The sequence below is a fragment of the Peromyscus maniculatus genome, chromosome 8 (genome assembly GCF_049852395.1).
Source record: "Peromyscus maniculatus bairdii isolate BWxNUB_F1_BW_parent chromosome 8, HU_Pman_BW_mat_3.1, whole genome shotgun sequence".
Lineage (NCBI taxonomy): Eukaryota > Metazoa > Chordata > Mammalia > Rodentia > Cricetidae > Peromyscus > Peromyscus maniculatus.
In genome coordinates, this window is record NC_134859.1 from 70,715,336 (window position 1) to 70,741,998 (window position 26,663).

The 26,663-nt window shown below is 42.8% G+C and overlaps 1 protein-coding gene across 11 annotated transcripts in view; it reads left to right on the forward strand.

The window, feature by feature from the left end:
- Synrg (synergin gamma) overlaps positions 1-26,663 on the forward strand; it is an 87,554-nt gene that overhangs the window by 17,570 nt on the left and 43,321 nt on the right. For 4 of the 11 annotated variants that reach the window (XM_076543050.1, XM_076543052.1, XM_076543051.1 and 1 more), the window contains exons 4-11: positions 1,773-1,903; positions 6,633-6,738; positions 7,587-7,698; positions 11,896-12,129; positions 13,016-13,093; positions 14,636-14,832; positions 15,459-15,707; positions 19,890-20,023. In XM_076543050.1, the coding sequence (XP_076399165.1) occupies positions 1,773-1,903; positions 6,633-6,738; positions 7,587-7,698; positions 11,896-12,129; positions 13,016-13,093; positions 14,636-14,832; positions 15,459-15,707; positions 19,890-20,023 (1,241 nt within the window). Of the gene's footprint in view, positions 1-1,772; positions 1,904-6,632; positions 6,739-7,586; positions 7,699-10,223; positions 10,527-11,895; positions 12,130-13,015; positions 13,094-14,635; positions 14,833-15,458; positions 15,708-19,889; positions 20,024-26,663 lie in introns of all 11 variants that reach the window. The other 7 variants (XM_076543054.1, XM_076543056.1, XM_076543055.1 and 4 more) reach the window with 2 other exon arrangements.

A 26,663-nucleotide genomic window follows, 5' to 3' on the forward strand; every position in this document is an offset into this window, starting at 1 on the left:
TAAAATTTAAAAAGAAATTGACAAGAGAATTGAGACTTCTGTAAGACCATCTTAATGTTGATCTTTGGAATCTGATCTGAGGAGGAAGAGAAGTGGGAGAAGAGAGGCCTTAATGAAGGTGGTAGGCAGTAGGAAAGCGATGAAGTTGACAGAATTGGGGGTTACTAAGAAGAAAGTGACGGGTTTAGATGAGCTGAAAGGGTGGGAGGTGGAAGCAAGTGTCGGGATGCTTAAAGTTTAAGAAGGCAGGCTTGTTTTTGCTGATGGACTAATGATGTGACAACGGAATGGGAAAATGGAACTGGGAGGTTGGGTGTGGTTGTGGTGCTGTGGTGAGGAAGTCAAAGATCAGACTTGAAAGGCACAGCATTGGATAAGTCATCCGTGGGACTGTTGACTTTACCAACGCTACGCCAGGCGGTGGTGGTGGTGGTGGCGGCGGCGGCGGCGGCGGCGGCGGCGGCGGCGGCGGCGGCGGCGGCGGCGGCGGCGGCACACGCCTTTAATCTCAGCACTCAGGAGGCAGAGCCAAGCGGATCTCTGTGAGTTCGAGGCCAGCCTGGGCTACAGAGTGAGTTCCAGGAAAGGCGCAAAGCTACACAGAGAAACGCTGTCTTGAAAAAGAAAAAAGAAAAAAAAAAAAGACTTTACCAATGCTTTATAGGTAGAATGGACAAAAAATGAATTTGAACTCTTCAGTTGAAAATTAAAGGCCTGTGAAAGGGGAGGAGAAGAGGGAGAGGAGAGATCCTCAGTTTAAGCATCCTGAGTCTACCCTGGACAACAAAGCAAGACCCCTGTCTCAATAAAGAAACAGAAAAGAGGAAGTTAAGGGTTGGTAGACCATGTGAACAAGATGCAGTAGTGAATGGGGAGTTTGTTACCCAAACCAGGAAACTATTCAGGTTTTTTAGAAAAGAGCTAATGTTTTAAAGGGACAGGTGCTCCCCACTTCCAAGATAGTAGAAGCAGTGGTCTCCAGTGGGCTTCAGGAGCATCCATGGTTCAGAAGGGAAGCTGTCGGGAGAAACTTCTACTCAGGGAAAATTGCTGTTTAATGTTAGAGTTTGTGAATGAGTATTGCCCTGAGGGATTCTTATTTCTGGATTCTTCAGCTAAATGTGTATTATTGTATTGGTGTGTAATTTACTATTGATTAAATCGATGTTATTTTTTGTAAAAGTTTAGGTTATTACAGCTTGATATGAATATCAAATTATTGATCTTTTGTTAGATTTTATGTATTTTATTTTATGTTTATGAATGTTTTGCCTTCCTTTATATGTATTACCATGTGTGCACCTGGAGCCAGTCAAGGTCAGAAGAATACATTCAATTCCCTAGAATGGATTTACAGGTGGTTCAAGAGACCATGTGGGTGTTGGAAATCAAACCCCGTCCTCTGTAAGAGTAACAAGTGCTTATAACCACTGAACCTTCTCATCACCTCCAAATTTTTATTACCTTTTGGGAGGGGCGGGGTTCAAGACAGGGTTTCTCTGTGTAACAGCCCCTGACTGCCCCGGAACTCACTCTGTAGACCAGGCTGGCCTCAAACTCACAGAGATCCACCTGCCTCTGCCCCCTGAGTGCTGGGATTAAAGGCGTGCGCCACCACTGCTCAGCTCAGCCTATGCTTTTTAATTTTCCACTAGAATGTATCTTATATCTTACTAATAAAAATACTATGAAATAATTTTGCAAGGTTTTTAAAAATGAAAAAGAATACCCATATATATATTATTTAATCTGTTGCCTGTTGTTTCTTCTAGGCAGGAATACCGATGGGACCAATGCCAGCAGCGGGCATGCCTTTCCTGGGGCAGCCACCATTCCTGGGCATGCGTCCTCCAGGCCCACAGTACACTCCAGACATGCAGAAGCAGTTTGCTGAAGAGCAACAGTAAGAGCCGCCCAGGATCCAGGGATAACAGGGTTACACAGGCCCAGGATCCAGGGATAACAGGGTTACACAGGCCCAGGATCCAGGGATAACAGGGTTACACAGGCCCAGGATCCAGGGATAAACAGGGTTACACAGGCCCAGGATCCAGGGATAAACAGGGTTACACAGTTGTAGCTATTCAACAGATTATTAAATGTTCTGTAGTTTGAAGCTGAAAGAGATACATGGTCTTTAGGATGATTTAAAAACCGGTTGTTTGTTGATTTAGAGACCAGGGCCCTTCAAATACTTTTAAAAGTAAGAAATTTAGAGCCAGCTGAGTGGTGTGGCACTTACCTGTAAGCCCAGCTCTTGGGAAGCTGAGGTGGGAGAAGTGTGAATTTACCAGGATGGCAATATAGCAAGAGTATCTCAGACAAAACAAAACAAAAACACAGAATAAAATGCGTTCAGTTCCAAGAAGGGACTGAAATGAAGCGGTCTGTCAGCACAAAGTTACCAACAAACTTGCTTGTCTGGCAGCCCCACCCTCACACCCCCTCCTCAGAGCATGGCTCTTGCTCCTGGAGACACTGCCTTCCTCCCCGAGACGATTCCCTACATTTTTAGTTGGCTTTTGTCTTTTTCGTTGTTTTGATTTCTGGAGTCAGAGTAACAACAAAGGCCCAGGGTGGTCTTGAATTTTCAGTCTTTGTGCCCAGGCCTCCCAAATGCTGGGATTATAGGTTTTTGCTTCTACACTCAGCTTCCTGAATTGGCTGGAGTTGCTGCTGCTGCTGCTGCTGCTGCTGCTGCTGCTGCTGCTGCTGCTGCTGCTGCTGCTGTTTCTGTTTGATGGTACAGCACTAGCTGCTAGGCAAGTGCTGAACCACAGAGCTGCCTCCAGCCTGCATTTTATTTTCTTATATGCAGAACAAAGTGTTCTTTTATGATCATCTGCCTCCCTGGTATTGGTGACTGCTGCTGGAAGTCCAGGGGTGGAGAAAGGGGTTCATGTTCTCCGCCGATTAAAGAATTAAAAGCAGGAAGGAAACAATACTGGAGATCTATGGAGTCCCAACAGAGCTACCTTGAGGATCGGGCTCCCCTCTTGGGGTTATTAGTCTCATTGATAATGCAGTTTAAGAATGGACACAAAGGGAATTTCAAGGACAAAGAACAGACTCAGACAGAAGCTTATGGACAAAGACAGTTTATTAGAATTTGAGGGGAAAACTGCAGGGCAGGCAAGCTGTAACTCTCACAGCTGCCTGAGGCAGAGGATGGAGAGCATAAGATGATGTGGAGGTCGGCATGTGGCAGGATAGGGAACCTAGGAAACAGGGTGAGGAAGCCCAAAGCAGTAGGAGTTGAAGAGCACACTTAGGCTCTGGCCAGCATCCGGAAACAAAACAGAAAAGAAGAAAAAGAAACAATTTCCCACATGATCATCTCCCTAGATGCTGAAAAAGCCTTTGACAAAATCCAACACCCCTTCATGATAAAGGTCTTAGAAAGAATAGGAATACAAGGAACATTTCTAAACATAATAAAAGCAATTTATAGCAAGCCACAGCAAACATCAAATTAAATGGAGAGAAACTCAAAGCGATACCACTAAATTCAGGAACAAGACAAGGCTGTCCACTCTCCCCATATTTATTCAATATAGTACTAGAAGTTCTAGCTAGAGCAATAAGACAACAAAAGGAGATCAAAGGGATACAAATTGGCAAGGAAGAAGTCAAACTTTCACTATTTGCAGATGATATGATAGTATACATAAGTGACCCCAAAAACTCTACCAGGGAACTTCTACAGCTGATAAACTCCTTCAGTAAAGTGGCAGGATACAAGATCAACTCAAAAAAATCAGTAGCCCTCCTATATACAAATGATAAAAGGGCTGAGAAAGAAGTCAGAGAAACATCACCCTTTACAATAGCCACAAATAATATAAAATACCTTGGGATAACACTAACTAAACAAGTGAAAGACCTTTTTGATAAGAACTTTAAATCTCTAAAGAAAGAAATTGAAGAAGATATCAGAAAATGGAAGGATCTCCCATGCTCATGGATAGGTAGGATTAACATAGTAAAAATGGCAATCTTACCAAAAGCAATCTACAGATTCAATGCAATCCCCATCAAAATCCCAACACAATTCTTCACAGACTTGGAAAGAAAAATACTCAACTTTATATGGAAAAACAAAAGACCCAGGATAGCTAAAAGAATCCTATACGATAAAGCAACCCTTGGAGGCATCACCATCCCGGACCTCAAACTCTACTATAGAGCTATAGTAATAAAAACAGCTTGGTACTGGTATAAAAACCGACATACGGACCAATGGAATCGAATTGAAGACCCTGACATTAATCCATGCACATATGAACACCTGGTTTTTGACAAAGGAGCCAAAACTATACAATGGAACAAAGAAAGTATCTTCAACAAATGGTGCTGGCATAACTGGATGTCAATATGTAAAAGATTACAAATAGATCCATATCTGTCACCATGCACAAAACTCAAGTCCAAGTGGATCAAAGACCTAAACATAAATCCAGTTACACTAAACTTAATAGAAAAGAAGATAGGAAGCACTCTTGAACGCATTGGCACTGGAGACCATTTCCTAAATAAAACACTGACAGCACAGACCCTGAGCACAACCATTAATAAATGGGACCTCTCAAAACTGAGAAGCTTTTGCAGGGCAAAAGACACAGTCAATAAGACAAAAAGACAGCCAACAGATTGGGAAAAGATCTTCACCAACCCCACATCTGGCAGAGGATTGATCTCCACAATATATAAAGAACTCAAGAAACTAGACATCAAAGCACTGAACAGTCCAATTAAAAAATGGGCTAAAGAGCTAAACAGAGAATTCACAAAACAAGAACTACAAATGGCTGAAAGACATTTAAAGAAATGCTCAACATCCTTAATCATCAGAGAAATGCAAATCAAAACAACTCTGAGATACCACCTTACACCTGTTAGAATGGCTAAGATCAAAAACACCAATGACAACCAATGTTGGAGAGGATGTGGAGCAAAGGGAACACTCCTCCACTGTTGGTGGGAATGTAAACTTGTACAACCACTGTGGAAATCAGTGTGGCGGTTTCTCAGAAAATTAGGAATCGAACTACCTCAAGACCCAGCCATCCCACTCTTGGGCATATACCCAAAGAATGCTGATACATACCATAAAGATACATGCTCAGCTATGTTCATAGCAGCACTATTTGTAATAGCCAGAACCTGGAAACAACCTAGATGCCCATCAACAGAAGAATGGATGAAAAAGATGTGGTACATATACACAATGGAGTACTACTCAGCAGAGAAAAACAATGAAAGCATGAAATTTGCAGGCAAATGGATGGAACTAGAAAAAATCATCCTGAGTGAGGTAACCCAAACCCAGAAAGACAGTTATGGTATGTACTCACTCATTGGTGGATTCTAGATATAAAATGAACAATCAGACCACAACCCATAGAACCATAGAGGCTATATATATAGCATGGAGGTCCCTAGGACGACTGTGGCATATAATAAATTGCAGTTTTACTCAATTATTGAAAAAAATAGCCAAATGAATGGAAACACATGAACTATGAACCAAAGGCTGAGGGGCTCCCAGCTGGATCAGGCCCTCTGAATAGGTGAGACAGTTGATTGGCTTGATCAGTTTGGGAGGCATCTAGGCAGTGGGACCAAGTCCTGTGCTCATTCCATGAGTTGGCTGTTTGAAACCAGGAACTTATGCAGGGACACTTGGCTTAGTCTGGGAGGAAGGGACTGGACCTCCCTGGACTGAGTCTACCAAGTTGATCACAGTCCTCGGGGGAGGACTTGTCCTGGAGGAGGTGGGAATGGAGGGTGGGCTGGGGGTAAGGGGAGGGCGTGGGAGGGGGGAGAATAGGGGAACCCATGGCTGATATGTAGAACTGAATGGTATTGTCCCTCACAGGGACTGCACCAGGGGGAGGGAATTCCGGGAAGGAAAGGCATGTTATCTTTTTTAAATTGATAATTTGAAAAATCGTTTAAAATTAAATACCCCCTCCCCTTTCTCTGCTCCCTTCAAGTCCTCCCATGTACCCCTCCCCTGCCCCCTCTCAAATCTGTGGCCTCTTAAGTACAACCTCCTCAGCCCATATACTTTTACTTGTTTGTATATGATTTCAGGGCTGACCATTTGGGGTTAGATAACCAACTGAGGGCTCTTTCCTAGGGTGAACCTGCCTTCCTGGGGTGGTCTCCTAGCCAGGTCCTTGTCCGCGCCCCCATTGAGTTAATCCTTAAGGGAGGAGACAAGGGCATGTCTCCACCTAGAGGTGGATTTCCCTCTTTACACTTGGAACTATCTCAACTGTAGGGTGCTGTCTGGCATGCATAGGCCCTGGGTTTAATACTCAACTCCACCACCACTACCCACCACCACCAAAAAAAAAAAAAAAAAAGATACTTTCTTTGCCTTGCAAATTAGGTAAGAAATAAAAGCATACATGTAAATTAAGTGAATCATTCTGTAGATTCATTTAAAAAATATTTTAGAGCTAGTATACAGAAGAAACAGATTGTCATAAGAGAAGTACATATAATTAAGAGTGAAGATTATAATTCTAGAAATGCAAGTTGGTATTGCTGAAGCTGATAGTAAAAACCTGAATGTAACTATTACTACTTGAAGCTGAATGTTGATGTGATTGTTCTCCCTTTAGAAAACGATTTGAACAGCAACAAAAACTCTTAGAGGAAGAAAGGAAAAGACGTCAGTTTGAGGAGCAGAAACAAAAGCTCAGACTTTTGAGTAGCGTGAAACCCAAGGTGATGTATACATGCTGCCCCCTCCCCGCACCAGCAGGCATGTATGCCCTGCACATGCCTCCTCCTCTCACTCAGGCACCAGCTGAGGCTGCAATGGATTTCTTTCTATCATGGTTTACTTAGGTCCTAAAGGGAAGGGTTTTTCTTTTTCTGTACAGATAGATGTGCTGTTGTTGGGGAAAACAGATATTAGCCATTGTCTTCTCAGCTCGCTCTCTCTCTCTCTCTCTCTCTCTCTCTCTCTCTCTCTCTCTCTCTCTCTCTCTCTCTCTCCTTTCCTGGAACTCACTTGGTAGCCCAGGCTGGCCTTGAACTCACAGAGATCCACCTGCCTCTGCCTCCCGAGTACTGGGATTAAAAGGCTTGTGCTACCACCGCCAGCTTCTTTCTCTCTCTCTCTCTTAGCCACCATGACAATGTTGCTCATCTTTGTCTTGGGAAGCATTGATGATAAATAGGATGGTAGGAAATGGATTTGTCAGGTTTCTCACAGAACGTTTAATATCTCATAGCCCTGTCTTAATAGTATTTGAGAATGAACTTTTTAAAGTTTTTATATTCTGTAGAATGTCTTTTTATGACTTTATTTTATATACTTAATGATATCTTTCTGACTTGAAAAATTATCAGAAGTACGTAGTGAGAATATTGGAACTAAAGCCGTTCCTGTTCCAGGAGGATGGCCACAGGTTTGAGGCCAGTCTGGGCTACACAATGAACTCTAAAACCTTGTCTCAAAAACAAAAAAGGGGAAAGGGATGTCAGAAACAGGTCTCTGTGTGTTAGTTTGAGAATGGAAGACCATGGCAGACAAGGGAAGAACTAAACACAGGTTTGCTGTCTTGCAGACAGGAGAGAAGAACAGAGACGACGCTTTGGAAGCCATAAAAGGAAACTTAGATGGATTTTCCAGAGATGCTAAGATGCACCCTACTCCAGCATCACACCCCAAGAAACCAGGTAGTTTTCATTTTAAGAAACACAAAAATGTTCTTTCCTTGGAAGTTGGTTGATTGTCTCCCCATGTTCAGTTGACCTCTGTGTGTGAAGGTCAGTGTTGAATTTTTCCTTTAAGCTAAATTCAGATTTGAACATTTTAAAATGTAAGGGATCTGACCCAGTTAACAGCTAAGCTGGAGGTTAAAATGCTGAGTCCTCTGTTTAGACGGCACTTTAATAACTTCCTGGGAACTATATATAGTGAGTGTACTGATGTTAAGAATGTCTTTTATGCTGGGCAGTGGTGGCACAGAGACAGGCGAATCTCTGTGAGTTCTAGGACAGCTTGGTCTACAGAGTGAGTTCCAGGACAGCCAGAGCTATACAGAGAAACCCTTTCTCGAAAAACAAAGGGGGGGGGGCCCGAGGAGAAAGAAAAGGAAGTCTTTTGTGCCAGGCATGATGGTGCACACCTTTAATCCCAGCATTCATAGGCAGAACTAGGAGGATCTCTGAGTTTCAGGCCAGCCTGGTCTGTCGGGAGAGACCCTGATTTAAAAAAAGAAAAAAGAAAGTCTGTTGACTCAAAGAAATGTAGTGAGTTTACTAGTCCATCTTCATTATTATGAAATGTATACTTCTATAAGCTAGATCAGATTTCATTGTTCATGTGAAAAAATTTAGAAATTCTCAAAATGCCCCATTTTTAAATAGTCATGGCTATAATACTTCTCAGGAAAGTTCAGTTTCTTCAGTAAATTTCTTTGTAGTTTTAAATAAAATTGCCTTTTAGAGAAGCAGGGTAAAGAGATTTTTTTGTTGTTTTGTTATCACTTAAACACTTAGCAGTTGAAATTGTCGGCAAAATGTTTTTTCATCTCTTTGAAATTAAATATTTTGACATTTTGTTATCAGTCTTTTGTGCCAGCTATTTTCAATAATAATATTTTCAATAATAATATACCATTAATAAACAAACCATTTTCATAAATCATTCATCAAATCAAAAAGTACTATATTCTGCTGGAAAATATTATATCAAAAAATTTTATCTTAAATCCTTGTGTTTTAGTATCTCTTATAAGTTAATATCAGGAGAAAACAATATTGACACTGTTATTAATTTTTTTAAGTATTTATTTTTATTTATGTGTGTATGTGTGTTGGTGTCCATCAAAGCCATCAGATCTCCTGACCTGGAATTACAGGCTATTGTGAAATTGATATGGGTGCTAGGAACCACACCCAGGTCCTCTGAAAGAGTGATAAGTGCTCTTAACCACTGAGCCATCTCTCCAGCCTGTTAGTAATTCTTGATTTTCTAGCTCAGCTTTGACTCTGTCCTGTTAATTTCACTGATTCAATTATGTACCTTGATTCCTAACCAAAATCATGCCCAAAGTAAAGTAGACACTAAAATTGGAAGGCGAATAGATACTATCAATCATTTTGAGATAAGGAAAAGTATATCTAAAAACTGAAAATTATAAGCTGTATAAGCTAGTGATGAAGTGATTCAGGCAGTGTGGTGGCACATCTCAGCACCCAGAGGCTAAGGTAGGGGAGTTGTGAGTTTGAGGCTAGCCTAGAATACTTACATAGCAAGTGCTAGGCCAACCCGAGCTACATAGCTGAGCCCATCAGCTTACAAACATTGAAAGTTACGACTAAAACTGAACCTGGCACCGAACTTAGAAACGCAGAGAGCAGCGGCCGTTGTTAGGTCTGACGTTGTGTTCACACTGAGTTCCCTTGTCAGCACAGACTTGTGGTCAGCAGTTAGCAGCAAGGGAAACATGTTGAGTAATCAGTTGTGTTGTGCTGTTCAGAAGCTGTTCATATATGTTTGCTTGTTCAGTAAGATTGTCTAGGCCAAGTGTAGTGGTGCACACCTTTAATCCCAGCACTCAGGAGGCAGAGGCAGGCGGATCTCTGAGAGTTTGATGCCAGCCTGGTCTATAGAGCGAGTTCCAGAACAGCCAGGGCTTAGTAGAGAGACTCTATCTCAAAAAACAAACAAATAGACAAACAAAAGAAATAGTATCAGACAGTCCACTTGGATTCCAGAAATAATTATCACTTTGATACACATTTAGTACTACCTAATAAAATGAAAGAATGAAATTCGAGTTCATTCTGGTTTTTTTTTTTTTAAGATTTATTTATTTATTATGTATACATGCCTACAAGCATCCCTGAAGGCCAGAAGAGCGCACCAGATCTCATTACAGATGGCTGTAAGCCACCATGTGGTTGCTGGGAATTGAACTCAGGACCTCTGGAAGAGCAGTCAGTGCTCTTAACCTCTGAGCCATCTCTCCAGTCCCCTCTGTCTGTTTTTTAACCAGATATAAAGTAGTTATTTTTAGAACGAAACAGACATCAAAGTGTTCCCTGAGCACTCTGGTTCCGCTTGACTGTTGGGTCTCACTCACCTCACTGTTGTTATTTCAGGATGTTCTGAGGGTTGTGTTACATCTGGATCTCTCTCTCTCTCTCTTTGGTTTTCATTCCTGTGTGTTTCATTGCCATTTTCCATTTTGCAGATTGTCCCACATCATCTCATTCTACCAAAACTGTCTCCCCATCACCTGCCTTTCTTGACGAAGACGAATTCAGTGACTTTATGCAGGGGCCTATTGAGGTCCCCGCTTGTGGGCCCTCTTCCACGGCCCGGCCCTTTCAGTCCTTCCTCCCCACCGCCCCACTGGGCCAGGTGCACACACAGAAGGCTGGAGCACAGCCTCTCCCTGCAGGTCAGGTGCCAGTGTCTTTTGCCTTACACGGTGGCCCTGGGCAAGCTCCTTGTTTCTCTGCCGCTCCAACTTCACACGGTGTGCAGAAAGCAGGTAACTAGTGTCATCCTCTAAGGGTGAAGACAGTCTAGGGTAATGGATTTCTCTGACTTACGTAGAATCACACAGTGTGCAGAAAGCAAGTAACTAGTGTAGTCCTCTAAGGGTGAAGACAGTCTAGGGTAATGGAATTCTCTGACTTACGTAGAATCATACAGTGCTATTGGCAAAGAAACGCAAATGTGAGTTATGAGAACCTTCAACAGCCACCTATGCAAGACTAGATTAAGTTTTTGCATCTTCATTTGGCAGAAAAGTGATTTAGAACCTTTTGCCACTGTGTTAGAAACAAGTGAAACCACCGAAAAACTTTAAAAGCAAACTGACCTCCTCAGATTAGCTTTTGCTTGGGGAAAAAAAAAATCACTGATATCATGTTATAATAACGCACTAGGGAGAACACCGTTAAAAAGCAATCTTTCAGGGCCAGTGAGCCGACTCGGCAGTAAGTGCTTGCCTCTGAGCCTGACGACCTGCGTTTCTCCCCAGAACTCACCTTCTGGAAGGAAGCAGAGAAGTGACGCCTACAAGCTGTCCTCTCACTTTCACATATGCAGCAACACACACACAGAAGGAAATAAATGTAAAGCGATCCTTTTAAAGTGTGATCTCTCTAGCCAGCTATGGTACACACATCTGTAATCCGTTCCTTGAGACATGGAGGCAGAAGAATCAGGAGGAGTTCAAGGTCATCCTTTGCTACATAGTTCAAGGCAGCCTCTGAGCTATATGAGACCCTGTTTTAAAAAGAAAGAAAGGAGAGAGAAGAAAAAAAGGACTGCATCTAAGATGGACATGGTGACCATGTCTGGAATCCCAGCACTAAGCGGACAGAGGGGCAGGACCTGCTCAGCTTTGAGGCCGGCTTGCTGCAGTGACATATTTTGTCCTTGGACAAGTCTTGAAACATTTCTGGACTTCCATTTTTATATTTGTGAAATTATGGGGCAGGCACAGTCTATCTAAAGACAGGGTGTGCTGGGAAGGGTCTTGGGAGACCTGTGCTTGGTCTCGAAGACTGTCATTGACAGATGTGGAAACAGGCCAGACAAGGCTCTCCCACTAGTTAGGAGGAGTGTCTGTGTCTGGTGGCTTACCGAATTTCCACAGCAGTGCTCCTCCCCACTACGTGATTCTACCCACTGCAGCATGGAATCCCTGAGAACCAGAGTAGGGTAATTATTTTAAGCCCCCCAAACCTCTGAAGTCTCTCAAGTCCTACACTAATGGGTAACAATTAAATTATTACGAAATCCATGTTCTGTGGGAGTTCTTCCCCTGAGAATATGAGGGTGGGAAGGGATGATGAAAAGATTGGGATATGCAAGTAACGTACAAGTAATCCTTCATGCTGTTTGTTTAGGCCCTTCCTTGGAAGAGAAGCTCCTAGTATCTTGTGATATAAGTACATCTGGGCAGGAACAAATTAAATTAAACACTCCTGAAGCTGGGCACAAAGCCGTAGTCCCAGGTTCCAGTAAGGACTGTCCCGGTTTAGTGGCCCGTAACAGGGGTGCTGTAGATGGATGTGTAAGTGGTCCCACCACTGCCCAGGCAGAAAAGACTTCAGACCAAAACCTGTCAAACGGAGAGAGTGGTGAGCTCCTGCACATTCAGCACGAACTTTGTTTAACCAACTGCCGCTCAGAAGCTAACACTTTCAGCATTAATCTTAAAATGGATGCTGCTTGATTGTGCTAATTCAAATTTTGCTTAAAAAAACATTTATGTAATCGTATCTCCAATTAACCCCTAAGATTTTGCTCTGAATTCTTTGAACACACTGTATTACTCCTTTTCAAATGATTTTGATAACCCTGTTTCTTAATCAGAATCACTCCTGGTCTAAAATTTCCTCTCATTTTACAACAGTTCCCTTTTGATTCCCCTCATGCTTTCTGGTTTTCCGTAAAAGGTAAAAAGTTTAGCTGTAACTGAAAAAGTCACCAATGAAAATGCAGTTTTCCTCTCTGAACTAAATTGTATGTGCTGCTGCCTGAAAGATCCAGATTCACACACTCAAGGCCCCGGGCTTGAGCCCACAGCACAGGTCTTCGGGCTGCAGCGGCACGTGCACTCAGCACCCACATGGCCCTGGGTCCCGTGCCCAAAACACAAAAGCTGAATCCAAATTTTAACTGTGGAGATGAATCAGGTTGTGGGCAACCCTGGAGACAAACCCCAGGAGGATGTTTTATACATGTAATTCTAAGCCATTAAACTATTGTGTTTTTCCTAAACTTGTCAAACACATTTAATGGTGCTTGACTCCTGTGTCCCAGATGATTGATTTGGTACCTTGTACTCTACATTTTAATACATAGTTACTGTACAAGAGTTGTTGGAAACTTTTATATTACTTTATTATTTTTATTATATTGGTGACTTTTTTCTAGTGACTCCAGCCAGTGCTCCTCTTTGTGAAGAGCAGTGGCTTTTCTCTTCTCCAGGTCATGTGTACATTAACCATCCTTACCTTCTAGGTGTGGGTGTGTTTCCCTCTCAGGATCCTGTTCAGCCCAGAATGCCTCCTTGGATTTACAATGAGAGTTTGGTTCCAGGTAAAGTAAAGCTGCTTTGCCCAACATTTTTCTCTAGATATTTTACTTTAAATATTATAGAGGGATTAAATATTTACTGTCGTGGTTATAAAATATGCAGAAGGAGTTGTTGCTTATAGTTATTTTCTGCAGGCGGATAGCAAACTAAATAAACCTCATGTTTAAGACTGTTTTATGGGCTGGGCATGGTGATGCACGCCTTTACTCTCAGCACTTAGTAGGCAGAGGGGTTCTCTGTGCGTTCTACGACAGCCAGGGCTACACAGTGAGAGCCTGTCTCAAAAAAAAAAAAAAAAAAAAAAAAAACTGCTTTATTGAGAGTGGCAAGATGGTTCGTGGTGCAAAGGCCAGCAGTTAGGATTGTTGTGTTTTAAATGATGATATTATCAGATACTTATTTCAAAGATTATTAATAATAACCTATCAAGAATCATGGTATTGGGGCTGAAGAGATGGCTCAGTGGTTAAGAGCACGCTGCTCTTCCAAAAGACCTGGGTTCAAGTCCCAGCACCCACATAATGATTCACTACATTTCAGTTCCAGGGCATCAGACACCCTCTCCTGGCCTCGGCAGATACCAGGCACACATGTAGTGCACAGATTTTCATTCAGGCAAAACACCCATACACATAAAAGTTTTAAAAATAGCTTTTTAAAAGAATCACTCTAGTATGTGTAATACTTTCTCAATTCATAAGAATTATATTTAAAAAATTTTTTCTGATTGTCCTATGAAACTATGAAATGAAAGATTAGGTAGCATCATTTTCTACATTGGAAAGTGGTGTTTGTTTTTATGTGTAGTATTATTGCTGAGTTGAGGAAATGACTAAAATGGATTGTGTGGTAGTCCTTGGTAGATACCACACGATGGTATATTTAAGCCACGATCAATAGACACAGATACAATTTCAGCAGCAGATGCTGGGGTTAGTATGTCATGGCTGCTTGGTTTGCTGCTCAGCGCCCTGCAAGCTGGAGGTAATGTCCACTAGCTCATCAGCGCTCAAGGTCAGTACAGACAAAAGTTGTTCTCCACTTGAGTAAATCAACCTTGATGCAAGATCTCTACAGAAGAATTTCTTCCTTGGAGAAATTGGTAATGTCTGCTTTTTATTGTAATCATACAACCATAAATCAAAGGCTAGATACTCTCCCAGACCATTTTGAATCTCTCCGCTTTCCTTTCTTCAACCCTACAGAAATGAGATCTTAGTGTATTTTTTAGTCCTGTCCTTTTTCTGATAGTTTATCCTTCCCTTCATTCTCCTCCATACACATGCACGCGTCCTCTCCTAGTCAAGTCTTGGGAACTCAGAGGACAGCCTGTGGGAGTCAGTCCTCTCCTTCCACCTTGTGGGTCCCCAAGGATTGAACTCAGGTCATCAGGTTTGGCAGCAGGTGCCTTTCCCCACTGAGCCAGATGCCAACTAAATTAAAGCAATTTGACTTAAGATTATTCCTTTATACCAACAATGGCAACAACAGAGTCAGTCACCTGCAATGTGTTTGCATTTGTCATCTGGTCTTTCTTTTAATAGATGCCTATAAGAAAATTTTAGAAACCACAATGACTCCAACTGGAATAGATACTGCTAAACTTTATCCCATTCTGATGTCATCTGGACTTCCCAGGGAAACTCTCGGACAGATATGGGCTCTAGCCAATCGGACTACACCTGGCAAACTTACTAAGGAAGAGCTTTATACTGTTCTCGCCATGGTAGCAGTAACACAGGTAGACTACGTATCTTGTGTTAGAACAAGTGTGTTGTTACTACAGATTGAAAGAGTGTGAACCTCCTTTCACTACTGCCTTGTAGATCTCCTTGTACATTAAAATTTAGCTCATATGTGATAAAGTTTCAAAAGTGTATAGTCCATATAATGTACATCCTAGTAAGTTATTCCTTTGTTTGAAAATGAAGTAACTGATGAAATCAATTTCTGCCATTGTTTAGAATTCCTTAAAGTATATTTAGCTTGGTAACAACGTTTCTTATATTTTGGAATTAGCTAAAGTTACTTGATTTTAGCAAATTAGCCAAACTTATCAGACAGAAAATGTCACAGCTGATATGTGCTGGCATATCTGAGTATTAGCATTGGATTTTTAAGTGAGGATAGTTTGGATGAAATAAATAGGTCCACAAGGATGGCCTTGTATAATTACATCCTTACAAGTATAGGGTAGTAGTGGAACCTGCAGTATTGACCTTTTTACTTTTCTCTGGGTATCAGATTCATGTATTTGAGGAATCAGACAGAGAAACAACAAGAAAGCTACGTGTAGGTCTCTCTTGCACAGATTTGGAGTATGGTCTGCAGTCACCTAAAATGTTTCCGTTTCCTGGTGTTCCTTAGAGGGGTGTTCCTGCCATGAGCCCTGATGCTTTGAACCAGTTCCCAGCGGCTCCCATTCCTACCTTAAGCGGCTTTCCTATGGCTCTACCTACCCCAGGGAGCCAGCCGACTGCGATGCCCGCTGTCCCTGCAGGCTCCATGCCCCTCAGCCTTGGACAGCCCATCATGGGCATTAACCTTGTTGGACCAGTGGGTGGAGCTGCAGCTCCAACTTCTAGTGGATTCATGCCAGCCTACCCCTCAAACCAGGTAAGTGGAGAAGCCTTGTGTGTGCTAGATCATTCCTAGAAGTGAATGTGGGCAGCTTGGCTTCCAGAGAGTTAGTCTGCTGTGTTATAGTGGGCACTTGATGTGAAAATTAAGTGGTGTGGAGACAGAGATGTGGTTCATCAATGAGCTCTCACCTAGGATGCTCAAGGTCCTAAATTTGACCCCAGCTCTGCAAGAAATAAAGTAATTTTTAAGTAAAAATAATACAAAATTTAATTGTTTATTTTTAATTATTCTTTAAATACACAAAATATTTGTTGAGAATTAAGGTATTTGCTTCAATGGAAGGCAGTTAAGGAACACATGATACCAATCTCTGGTCTTCTGCACATGTATACACACACACACATACACACACACACACACACACACACACACACACACACACACACACACACACAGGACTGAGAGACAGAGATTTAAGGTCAGATGTGGTAGTCCACACCTTTGATTTCAGCTCATGAGGCAGAGGATCTCTGAGTTTGAGGTCTTCTGGTTTACATAGAAAGTTTCAGGCCAGGACTACATGGTGTCTTAGGGTTTCTATTGCTGTGACAAAACACTATGATCAAAAAGCAAGCTGGGGCCGGGCAGTGGTGGCTCATGCCTTTAATCTCAGCACTCAGAAGACAGAGAGGCAGGTGGATCTCTGTGAGTTCAAGGCCAGCCTGGTCTACAGAGTGAGTTCCAGGACAGGCTCCAAAACTGGTTTACATTTCCATATTGCTATTCACTATTGAAGGAAGCCAGATCAGGAACTCAAATAGGACAAGATTCTGGAGGCAAGAACTGATTCAGAGACCATGGATGGAGGGGTGCTGCTTACTGATTTGCTCCACGTGACTTGCTCAGCCTGCTTTCTTATAAAATTCAAGACCACCAGCCCAGGGATGGCAGCACCCACAATAACCTGAGCCCTCCCCCACTGATTACCAGTTGAGAAAATGCCTTACAGCTGCTGGATCTCATGGAGGCATTTCCTCAACTGACATTCCTTCCTCTCTGATGACTCTACCTTGTGTCAAGTTGACACACAAAACCAGCCAGTATACATACATGGTGAGATCCTGTCTCCAAAAAAAAGAGAGAGAGAAATGTAAAAATTTCACTTCTCGAATTAGCAAACCAATATTTTTAATGCACAGATATTTAATGTCAATGAACATGTAGGGAAGAGTGACTAATCCTGTAGGTCTGTTGGCATAACTGAAAACATGTCCATGTCTTCAGAGATGCTAACTGAAATTAGCAGAAATGCACAGGATGTCAACAGTACCACTGCTTGTTAGAATAAAATGTACTGCTCATCGTGAAGAAAATGTCCAATGGATTCCTGTTGCTCCATAGAGTGGGAAGTAATCGTCAAAATTATCAAAATAGATCTGCATTTATGCATGGAAAGATGACCCTGTTGTGTAATTACATTTCTTAAGTACTGAACAGTGTAGCGTGAGCTTGTTACATAAAGTAAATGGACCATGAACGGTCTGCTGCTGCTCTGAGTGTTGGCCTAGGAGCCAGGGTTTGCTTTATGCATGTGTATGACTGCTTATGAGGGGCTCATGGCGTGTCTGTTCACAAACATTGCTGTTAGCATCATTTTGTTGTCAGCAACCCAACAAATGTAATCCAGCTGCTTTAAAAAATTCAGAGGTTAGCTATTTAGGCCAATCTCTTTACATTTATGCCAGAGAATACTTTAAAATATGAAACAGAATTCTTGCCTTAAGTACTTCCATCGTTATATCTCAATTATGTTCTTGCCTGGAGCTAGATGCTCAGTGGTAGAGCACTTGCCTAATGTGCACAGACCCTGTGTTCACTTCAAGCACAGCATATGTGCATATACATACACACACTTCATTATGAAATTAGGTAGTTGTAACAAAATTGAGCAATTAAATGATAATCTCTGAGATTGCTGCTTAGAGAGGAGTTATTTGCTTTGACAATCTCGTGTTCCCTATGTAAATATCCTTTCTGTACTGGCTAGTTTTATGTCAATTTGACACAAACTAGAGTTATCTGAAAGGCTCCAATTGAGAAAATGCCTCCATTAGATCTGGCTATAGGACATTTCCTTAATTAGTGATTGATATGGGAGGGCTCAGCCCATTGTGGGTGGTGCCATCCGTGGGCTGGTGGACTTGGGTTCTATGAGAAAGCAGACTGAGCAAGCCATGAGGAGCCAGCCAGTGGCTTGGCACCCATTCCATTGCCTCTGTGTCAGCTCCTGCCTCCAGGTTCCTGCCCTGTTGAGTTCTGGTCCTGACTTCCTTCAGTGATGAACAGTGATATGGAAGTGTAAGCTGAATAAACCCTTTCCTTTCCAAGTTACTTTGCTCAGGGTGTTTCATCACAGCAATAGTAACCCTAAGACAAGTTGGTACCAGGGTCTTGGGGTATTGCTATGACAGACCTGGTCATGTTGTTTTGGGGAGGATTTTAGATGACTTTGGAACTTTGGACTAGAAAAGCCATTGAGGGCTGAGAGCTCAGTGAGCTGTTGTGTGGGAGCCTGGGAGATAAGAATGTTAAGAGTAGTGCAGCTGGTGGAGGCCTGGCTTGTGAAGTTTCAAAGGAAGCAAAGACTACTGGGCCTTTTGTGTGAAGAATCTGCTAGTGAATGGTCAGCTGGAGCTGAAGGATCTGCTGTGATTAAGAAACATCATTGAAGCCAGGTGCTGGTGGCGCACGCCTTTAATTCCAGCACTCGGGAGGCAGAGGCAGGCAGATCTCTGTGAGATTAAAGCCAGCCTGGTCTACAGAGCGAGTTCCAAGGCAGCCAGAGCTACACAGAAGCCTTGTCTTGAAAAACAAAACAAAAGCATCATTGAAATGAAGTCCTCTGGAAAGTGTTTCCAGAGAGGCAGTGCACACTGTTCCAGTCATGGCCAAGGTTGTACCTTGTGCTGGCAGCTGATTTTGTAAATGTAAGAGTCACCCAGGTGGTGCTGGTTTTGAATGTGTGAAGGGGTTATGGAAAGCAGCTGAGGCTTGGCACTATGTGGTAGGGCTGGAGTCCCTGAAGAGAGCCCAGGAGAGGCTGTTGGTGAAAGGGCAGCCCAGTTGCAGCAAAGTACCTCAGCAGTTTTGGAGATACCAGTGTGCATGGAATGACCACCAAGAACAGCAGCAGCAGTGGAGTGGAGCCAGCCTGAAAGTAGAAGACAAGCTTTGTGAGCTGCAGAGGGCAGAACCGGAGAAGTGACCCACGCCCCTTAGAGTAAATCCCAGATAATTGGACATTGAATTATTTACACTGTTGAAGTTCAGTTTTGCTTGGTTCAGAATGTGACTGTGCCCTGGTTCTTCTCTCTTGAAGTAAGAAAGTATTTCATGCCGGGCGGGGGGGTGGCACACGCCTTTAATTCTAGCACTCGGGAGGCAGAGCCAGGTGGATCTCTGTGAGTTCGAGGCCAGCCGGGTCTACAGAGTGAGATCCAGGACAGGCACCAAAACTACACAGAGGAACCCTGTCTCAAAAAAACCATAAAAAAAAAAATCATTTATTTTTCATTTTACAGGAGCTCACAGTTGACAGACTTTGAATTTTAAAAAAAAGTCTGTTAGATTTTAAAAGAGACAGACTGTTTTAAAGAGACTACATTTTTAAAGACTGGGACTTTTAAAATTTAGAATTTTATATTGTAACATTGATAGTAATGTGTGATCTTGGGGGAAAACAAGAAAGGAAAGGTTTTGGCTTAACGGTGATGTGTTTGTGTGTCAAGGTAACAAGAGGTCAAATGTGTTGGGTAGGTTTATGTCAACTTGACACAGACTAGAGTTACTTGAAAGAAGGAACCTCAATTGAGAAAATGCCTCCATAAGATCTGGTTATAGGACATTAGTGATTGATAGGGGAGGGCTCAACCCATTGTGGGTGGGGTTATCCCTGGGCTGGTGGTCCTGGGTTCTATAAGATAGCAGTCTGAGCAAGCCATGAGGAGCAAGCCAATAAGCAGCACCCCTCCATGGTCTGCATCAGCTGCTGCCTCCAGGATCCTGCCGTTTGAGTTCCTGTCCTGATTTCCTTTGATAATAAGCAATGTTATGAAAGTATAAGCCAAATAAACCCTTTCCTCCCTAAGTTGATTTGATCATGGTGTTTCATCACAGCAGTAGTAACCCTAACTCTAAGATACCTTCTAAATCTAGGTGGGAAAGACAGAAGAAGATGACTTCCAGGATTTTCAAGATGCTTCCAAGTCAGGATCCCTTGATGATTCTTTCACTGACTTCCAAGAGGTGTCTGCTTCCTCAAAAACAAGTAATTCCCAGCATGGAAACAGGTAGAAACGTGTTGAATATATTTAACATTGCATTTTATCATTAGGGAAATGATATAAGAAGCCTGAAAACAGCTGGGCAGCGGTGGCACACGTGTTTAATCCCAGCACTTGGGAGGCAGAGCCAGGCAGATCTCTGTGAGTTCAAGGCCAGCCTGGTCTACATAGTGAGATCCAGGACAGGCACCAAAAACTGCACAGAGAAACCCTGTTTTGAAAAACAAAAAACAAAAACAAAGAAGAAGAAGAAGAAGAAGAAGAAGAAGAAGAAGAAGAAGCCTGAAAACAACAAATGTCCTGTCCAAAGAACAGTTATCTACCGGTTTCTCTCTCTCTCTCTCTCTCTCTCTCTCTCTCTCTCTCTCTCTCTCTCTCTTTATTTTTATTTTTTCCGAGACAGGGTTTCTCTGTGTAGCTTTACACCTTTCCTGGAACTCACTTGGTAGCCCAGGCTGGCCTGGAACTCACAGAGATCCGCCTGGCTCTGCCTCCCGAGTGCTGGAATTAAAGGCGTGCGCCACTACCGCCCAGCCCGATTTCTCTCATGTTCCTGGCCATCCTCTGCCTTCATATTGTTATTCTCTGATGCTGTGCTCTGTGCCACCTTGAACTTTGGTGTATCCAGTCTTTCTCTGTCCCACCAGCCAGTTCCCAAATCATGACACAGAGACTTCTTATTATGAAGGCTCGGTTGATAGCTTAGGCTTGTTTTTAACTAGGTTTTTTTTTTTTTGGTTTTTCAAGACAGGGTTTCTCTGTGTAGTTTTGTGCCTTTCCTGAAACTCACTATGTAGACCAGGCTGGCCTCGAACTCACAGAGATCTACCTGCCTCTGCCTCCCGAAATACTGGAAATCCTGCCTAGCTATTGGGGCTGGGTGTGGTGATGTACCCCTTTAAGGAAGGTAGAGGCAGGTAGATCATTGTGAGTTCAAGGCCAGCCTGTTCTGCTTAGTGAGTTTCAGGACAGCCATGGCTACATAGAGAAACAGTATCTAAAAAGGAGGTAAGAAAGAAGCAGGGAAGGCAGGGGAGGGAGGGACGGTAGGAGGGAGAGAGAAAGGGAGGGAGGAAGGACGGATGGACAGATGGACTCTGACTGTGACTGCTTAGTGCTTGTGCCCCAGTGGCTTTGAGTTCTTTCATTAGATCCAGTCTTCAGTTGTTGAAAAGAGTTTAAAGCAGGAACATGTAATTTTGTACTTTTTAGTAGTGTGATGTACTCCTGATTTTCAATGAAAGTCATAATTCAGGGCTCTGGATTATAATTATTCTTCTGAGTATAAGAATGTATCATACGGGCTGGAGAGATGGCTCAGAGGTTAAGAGCACCGACTGCTCTTCCAGAGGTCCTGAGTTCAATTCCCACAACCATCAATAATGAGATCTGGTGCCCTCTTCTGGCCGGCAGGCATACATGTAGGCAGAACATTGTATACATAATAAATAAATAAATCTTAAAAAAAAAAAGAATGTATCATACAAGCTAGGCAGTGGTGACATACACCTTTAATCCTGACACTCAGGAGGCAAGGCAGGTGGATCTCTGTGAGTTCCAGGACAGCCTGGTCTGCACAGAGAAACCCTGCCTCAAAAAACCAAAAAAGGGGAAAAAAGAATATATCATACACAATTGGACATAGTAGCTCACACCTATAATCCCAATTTAGGAAGCTGAGGAAGAGATGGGCCATGAGTAAGAAGGCAGTCTGGGCTATGATGTGAGGCCCTGTCTCCAAAAACAACAAAAACATACACCAAACATATGTAAGCATCATGTAGTGTCTAGTACTATGATGCCAGCATGTCTATCATACATCTCCTAGACAAAGCATTACATCACATGTCTATCCAGATCTCTTCCTTCAAACAAAATTTACACATACAATCTAGGTGTTCCTATCTGAATGACTCAGGCAAGACATCTCAAATTTACTGCATAAAATTAAATTAATTTCTTACTGACAGACAAATATTTGTTACATCCCCATTACTAATCTTCCTTGGCCCATGATATCACCACACCCAGACACCAGTGTGTGTCCTCTCTCTTTCTCACCAGCTTTGCCTGCTGTGGTGATCTTGCTACTCCATTGTCATGCAGCCCACACTCCAGCCTGCCAGAGCGACTTGCTTCTCTCTAGTCCCGTGTAAGCTTTCCAGCATTTGTACTTTCTCCATCCCTCAACCTGGAAAATCTTACCTTGTTGGTCTCTCTAGAGTTAATTCAAAAGTTATTTCAAGCTAGCTGGCGGTGGAGCATGCCTTTAATCCCAGCACTTGAGAGGCAGAGGCAGGTGGATCTCCAGGTGCGAGATCAGCCTGGTCTATATAGTGAGTTCCAGGACAGCCTGGGCAACACAGAGAAACCTTGTCTTTAAAAAATGAAAAATGATTTTCTAACTCCTCCAGCAGCCCATGCCTCTGAGATGATAACTCATCCCTCCTTTCCTACTATTTGTATCGGCCTGTATTTCTCATGTTTCACCCCAGGAGTGCTTAGTCCATATATAATTGTTAAATGATTATATTATTGTATGTGGACTATAAACTGAGTCCATCAAGTGGGTGGTTCATTCCCTGGGGGAAAGGTCTTTCAGTATATTAAGTCAAAATTTGTGGGTAAAAGTTTTAAGATGATAGCCAGACCTGAGATGTATGAGCTTTTGATAAGTTTTTATTTTTATTTTGGGTATTTTCTTTGTTTATTGGCTACTTGTTTGGTGTGTTGTTGCTGTTTTTCTTTTCTTTTCTTTTTTTTAAGTGTGTGTGTGTGTGTGTGTGTGTGTGTGTGTGTGAATGTATGTCATGTATGCAGGTACCCAAGGAGGCCAGAAGAGAGCGTTAGATCCCCTGGCACTGAACCACAGGTGGTTGTGAGCTGCCTGACAGTTGGGTCCTCTGGAAAAGCAGGAAGTGCTCGTAACAAATAAATAATCTGGTTTGGTGTTTGTTTGTTTGTTTGTTTGTTTTTGAGAAAGGATTTTTGCTATACAGTCCTGGCTGGCCTGGAACTCGCTGGGTAAACCAGCCCAGGCTTGAACTCATAACTCTTCTCCTGCCTCTGCCTCCCTAAGTGTGAAGGAGCACCCTGTCCAGCTGCTGCCGGCACTGTTTGCAGCCTGGTCTTCACATCATTTCCCCTCACACACAGCTGCCAATGTGCCGTTTACAGATTGATTCACCTCTTCCATGCTTTCCTTCAATGAAATAGCTTTCTCTTGTCTAAAAGTCTGCACTTGTGCTCAGATATTCATTCAGCATGTGTTTACTTAGCAGCTACTTTATACCAGATGCTGGGGTGAAACACAAGAAATACAGACCACAGTTCCCAGTTGCTGCTGCATCAAAGCTCAGTTTGATCTGGGTGCTTGTCCTTTAAAGTGCTCACGACTCAGTGTGAATTACATGTCTGCTGAATCCTCAGATTCAGACAGCTGAAATTGGAAAATATTTAGGAAAAAATCATGTGTCTACTGAAAATGCACAAAGTTTGGTGTCTTTATCTCTAGACAATACTCTCACTGACTATGTGCACAGCCTTTACAATGTTAGGTACTGTAACTCAGGAGACTGATTTTAGGTGTTCAGAGAATTTGAGGGGATTACATGCAAATACTACACTGATCATACTGGAGACATCTGTATGGGAATTCTCTAGAATATGATAATCCATATTCTGTATTGTGAATTTATTTGAAAAGCAGTCATAATATGAATAACTAAGCCTAGAGAACCTCCCTTGGTCAGTGTCTACAAGAAGGAAATGGGCATTATTTGTCAGAAAAGATGACAAGACAAGGGTTTAGAGGTAGACGGGTAGAGAGTGTAAGGTCAGAGAAGGACAGACAGACAAGGGAACAAATGACTACCACGACACCAACTTTATTCAGGAAGAGGCCTATGGAGGGAACCTCTCTAGTCCAAGAAACCAGAGAGGCCAGGTGGTGGTGGTGCACACCTTTAATCCCAGCACGGAGGCAGAGCCAGGCGAATCTTTGTGAGTTCAAGTCCAGCCTGGTCTACAGAGCGAGATCCAGGACAGGCTCCAAAGCTATATAGAGAAACCCTGTCTTGAAAACAAAAAACAAGAACAACAACAGAAACCAGAGAGTCTGCCACCACTTACAGGCTGGAGCAGTTATGGGGCAGAAAGGGAGAGGCAGAAGGGGACTAAAATTTCCCCTTTGGGGGGCCTGTTGTTAGGAATAGCTGAGGAAATAGGTGCTTGGTGTGTAAAAGAATATTAGGCAATCTATAACCATCTCTGTGGCCACCATTACTGGAGGGTTGACGGGTGGAGAGGGCAAGATTCTAGAACAGAAAGTTGCTTTAGTTCTGAGTGCCAAATTACTTCAGTTCCTGCAGTTGCTGTGTTTAACCAGAATGAAGAAGCTTTCTACAGTAGAGCGGCGTGCCCAACAAAGAACACTATTTTTTGTTGTTGTTTTTTAATTACGAACTGTATGGCCTACTGGCTTAGGCTTCTTGCTAGCTAGAGACAAAGAACACTGTTAGTGAGAAGAGCACTGCAGTTAAGGACAGCCCTTGTTGTGGGAAGCCTTGTGACCTCTGGTCTAATCTGTACAGCATCTTCAGAATAAGAAATGGCTTCAAGAAGGGCTTTTGCTGCCATGTGGGGACCCCCTTACTGCTGGGAGCCCAGAGAGCGACAGCAGGGAAGTACTGTGTTCCTCACACCCCGGTCCAACTCAGTCCTGATGTGAAAAAAGAGAGAGCATCCCCAGGCATGAAAGCACCAACATCCAGTGTTCAGAAGACACTCGGGGAAGGGTGACCAGGGGAGCCATTCGGGCAGAGGGGACTCTAAGGCAGAAAGTCGTTACAAAGTTGAAGTACCAGGACTTGGGGGGCTGCTTCGTTTGTTTCATTTTGCTGAGAACTAAGCCTTTCTTTGTTTTTGTTTACTGTTGGTTGTTTGTTGAAACAGGGTTTCTATATTACATAGCCCTCCCTGTCCTGAAATTCACTAAATAGACCAGGCTGTCCTCAAACTTGCAGAGATCTGCCTGCCTCTGCCTCTCAAGTGTTGGGATTAAAGGTGTACACCACCACACTGTACTCTAAGCACTTCTTATAAACTTTTATATTTGGCAGAGTGAGCAAAGCTGTCTGTGGAAGAAATAGTGAATAGGAGTGGTTAGAGGTTTTTGCTGGGGGTAGGGGGGGCTGGGAGGACACCACCCAGCTACCAAATAAATCACACCCGGAGGCTTATTCTTAGTTATGAATGCCTGGCCTTAGCTTGGCTTTTTTCTTGCCAGCTCAACTTAAATTGTGCCCTCTGTCTTTTTGCCTCTGGGCTTTTCCCGTCCTCTTCTGTAAATCTTACTCTTTCTCCCTGGCTTGCAGTGTAGCTGGGTGGCTGGCCTGTGGAGTTCTCCTCCTTCTCTGGCTCCTAGATCTTAGCTCCCTCCTCCCAGTTTTCTCCTTCTATATATTCTCTCTGTCTGCCAGCCCCGCCTATCCTTTCTCCTGCTTTGCTATTGGCCGTTCAGTTCTTGATGAAACCACCAGGTGTTTTACACAGGCACAGTAACTGGGCTTCACAGAGTTAAACAAATGCAACATAAATAAAAGTAACACATTTTTAAAATAACATTTTACTACAAGGAGTCCTTTCTATCACATAGTATAACATTTGTGTTTGGGACAAGGAATTCAACTCTTTTTAGCCCTTTGTAAAACTTAGATGCAAAATATTTTAATCCCTACCACCACTATCACCAGCCAGTCAAACGTTTGTTTATGCAAAGATCCACTGCTCTAATCCAGGAATTTGAATGCCTAGAGCAGTGACCCTTCTCCCTTTCCTTCATTTCTTTGCTAGCTCCAATTCTTTACAGACTAGCCAATTAAATTAAGACTGTGCAGTCAGACCCCAACCATTGAGGAAGAGATACAGTCACCATGCACGTTAGAATAAAAACCAAATGCACTTCCAGCCTGTGTGTTTGCTCTTCAGAGCACATCCTCATGATGGGGAGTGAAGTTGACCTTGTCCAGACACTTCAGTTGGAATGGTGGTCTCTTCTTTCTACCATCTGCCACAGCCATTTGGAAGTAGATTCTCTGGGGGAAGCAAAATGTGTGCTTTGATGACCGAGTTCCCAGTCTTACCTTTCAATGGAATGCAGATTCTTCTTACATTTTAAAACAATGTGGTCCTCTCACTTGAGTACCTCCCTTCAAGAACAGAAATGACTGTTTTCATGTATAAAACAGATAATAACTGCTATATATAACTGGCATAAACACTCTGATGGTGATTACAGCCTTCTTTTAAAAAATAATAGCTCCAGAGAAGGGACTGGAATGAAACACTGATTTGTGGTGTGCATGTAATTAGTGTGTGTCAACTTTCTGGAAGGAACTGAATTCCGTTGATTTTCATCAGTGCTATTTCATTACCCTGCAGAGTCTCTTTTTGTCCAATCCTGTGAATATAATTTTAAAATTAATTACATTCAATTAATGCCACATTTAGTAGAAAGATTTTGCCACTGAGCTTTAAAAAAAAACATAGCTAAAATCGGAGGGTTATGAAAAGCAGGCAGGTCATCCAGCTTCCTGGGCTCTTGTCCTTAAACACCAATTACCTGGGCTCCTATGTAACACTCTGG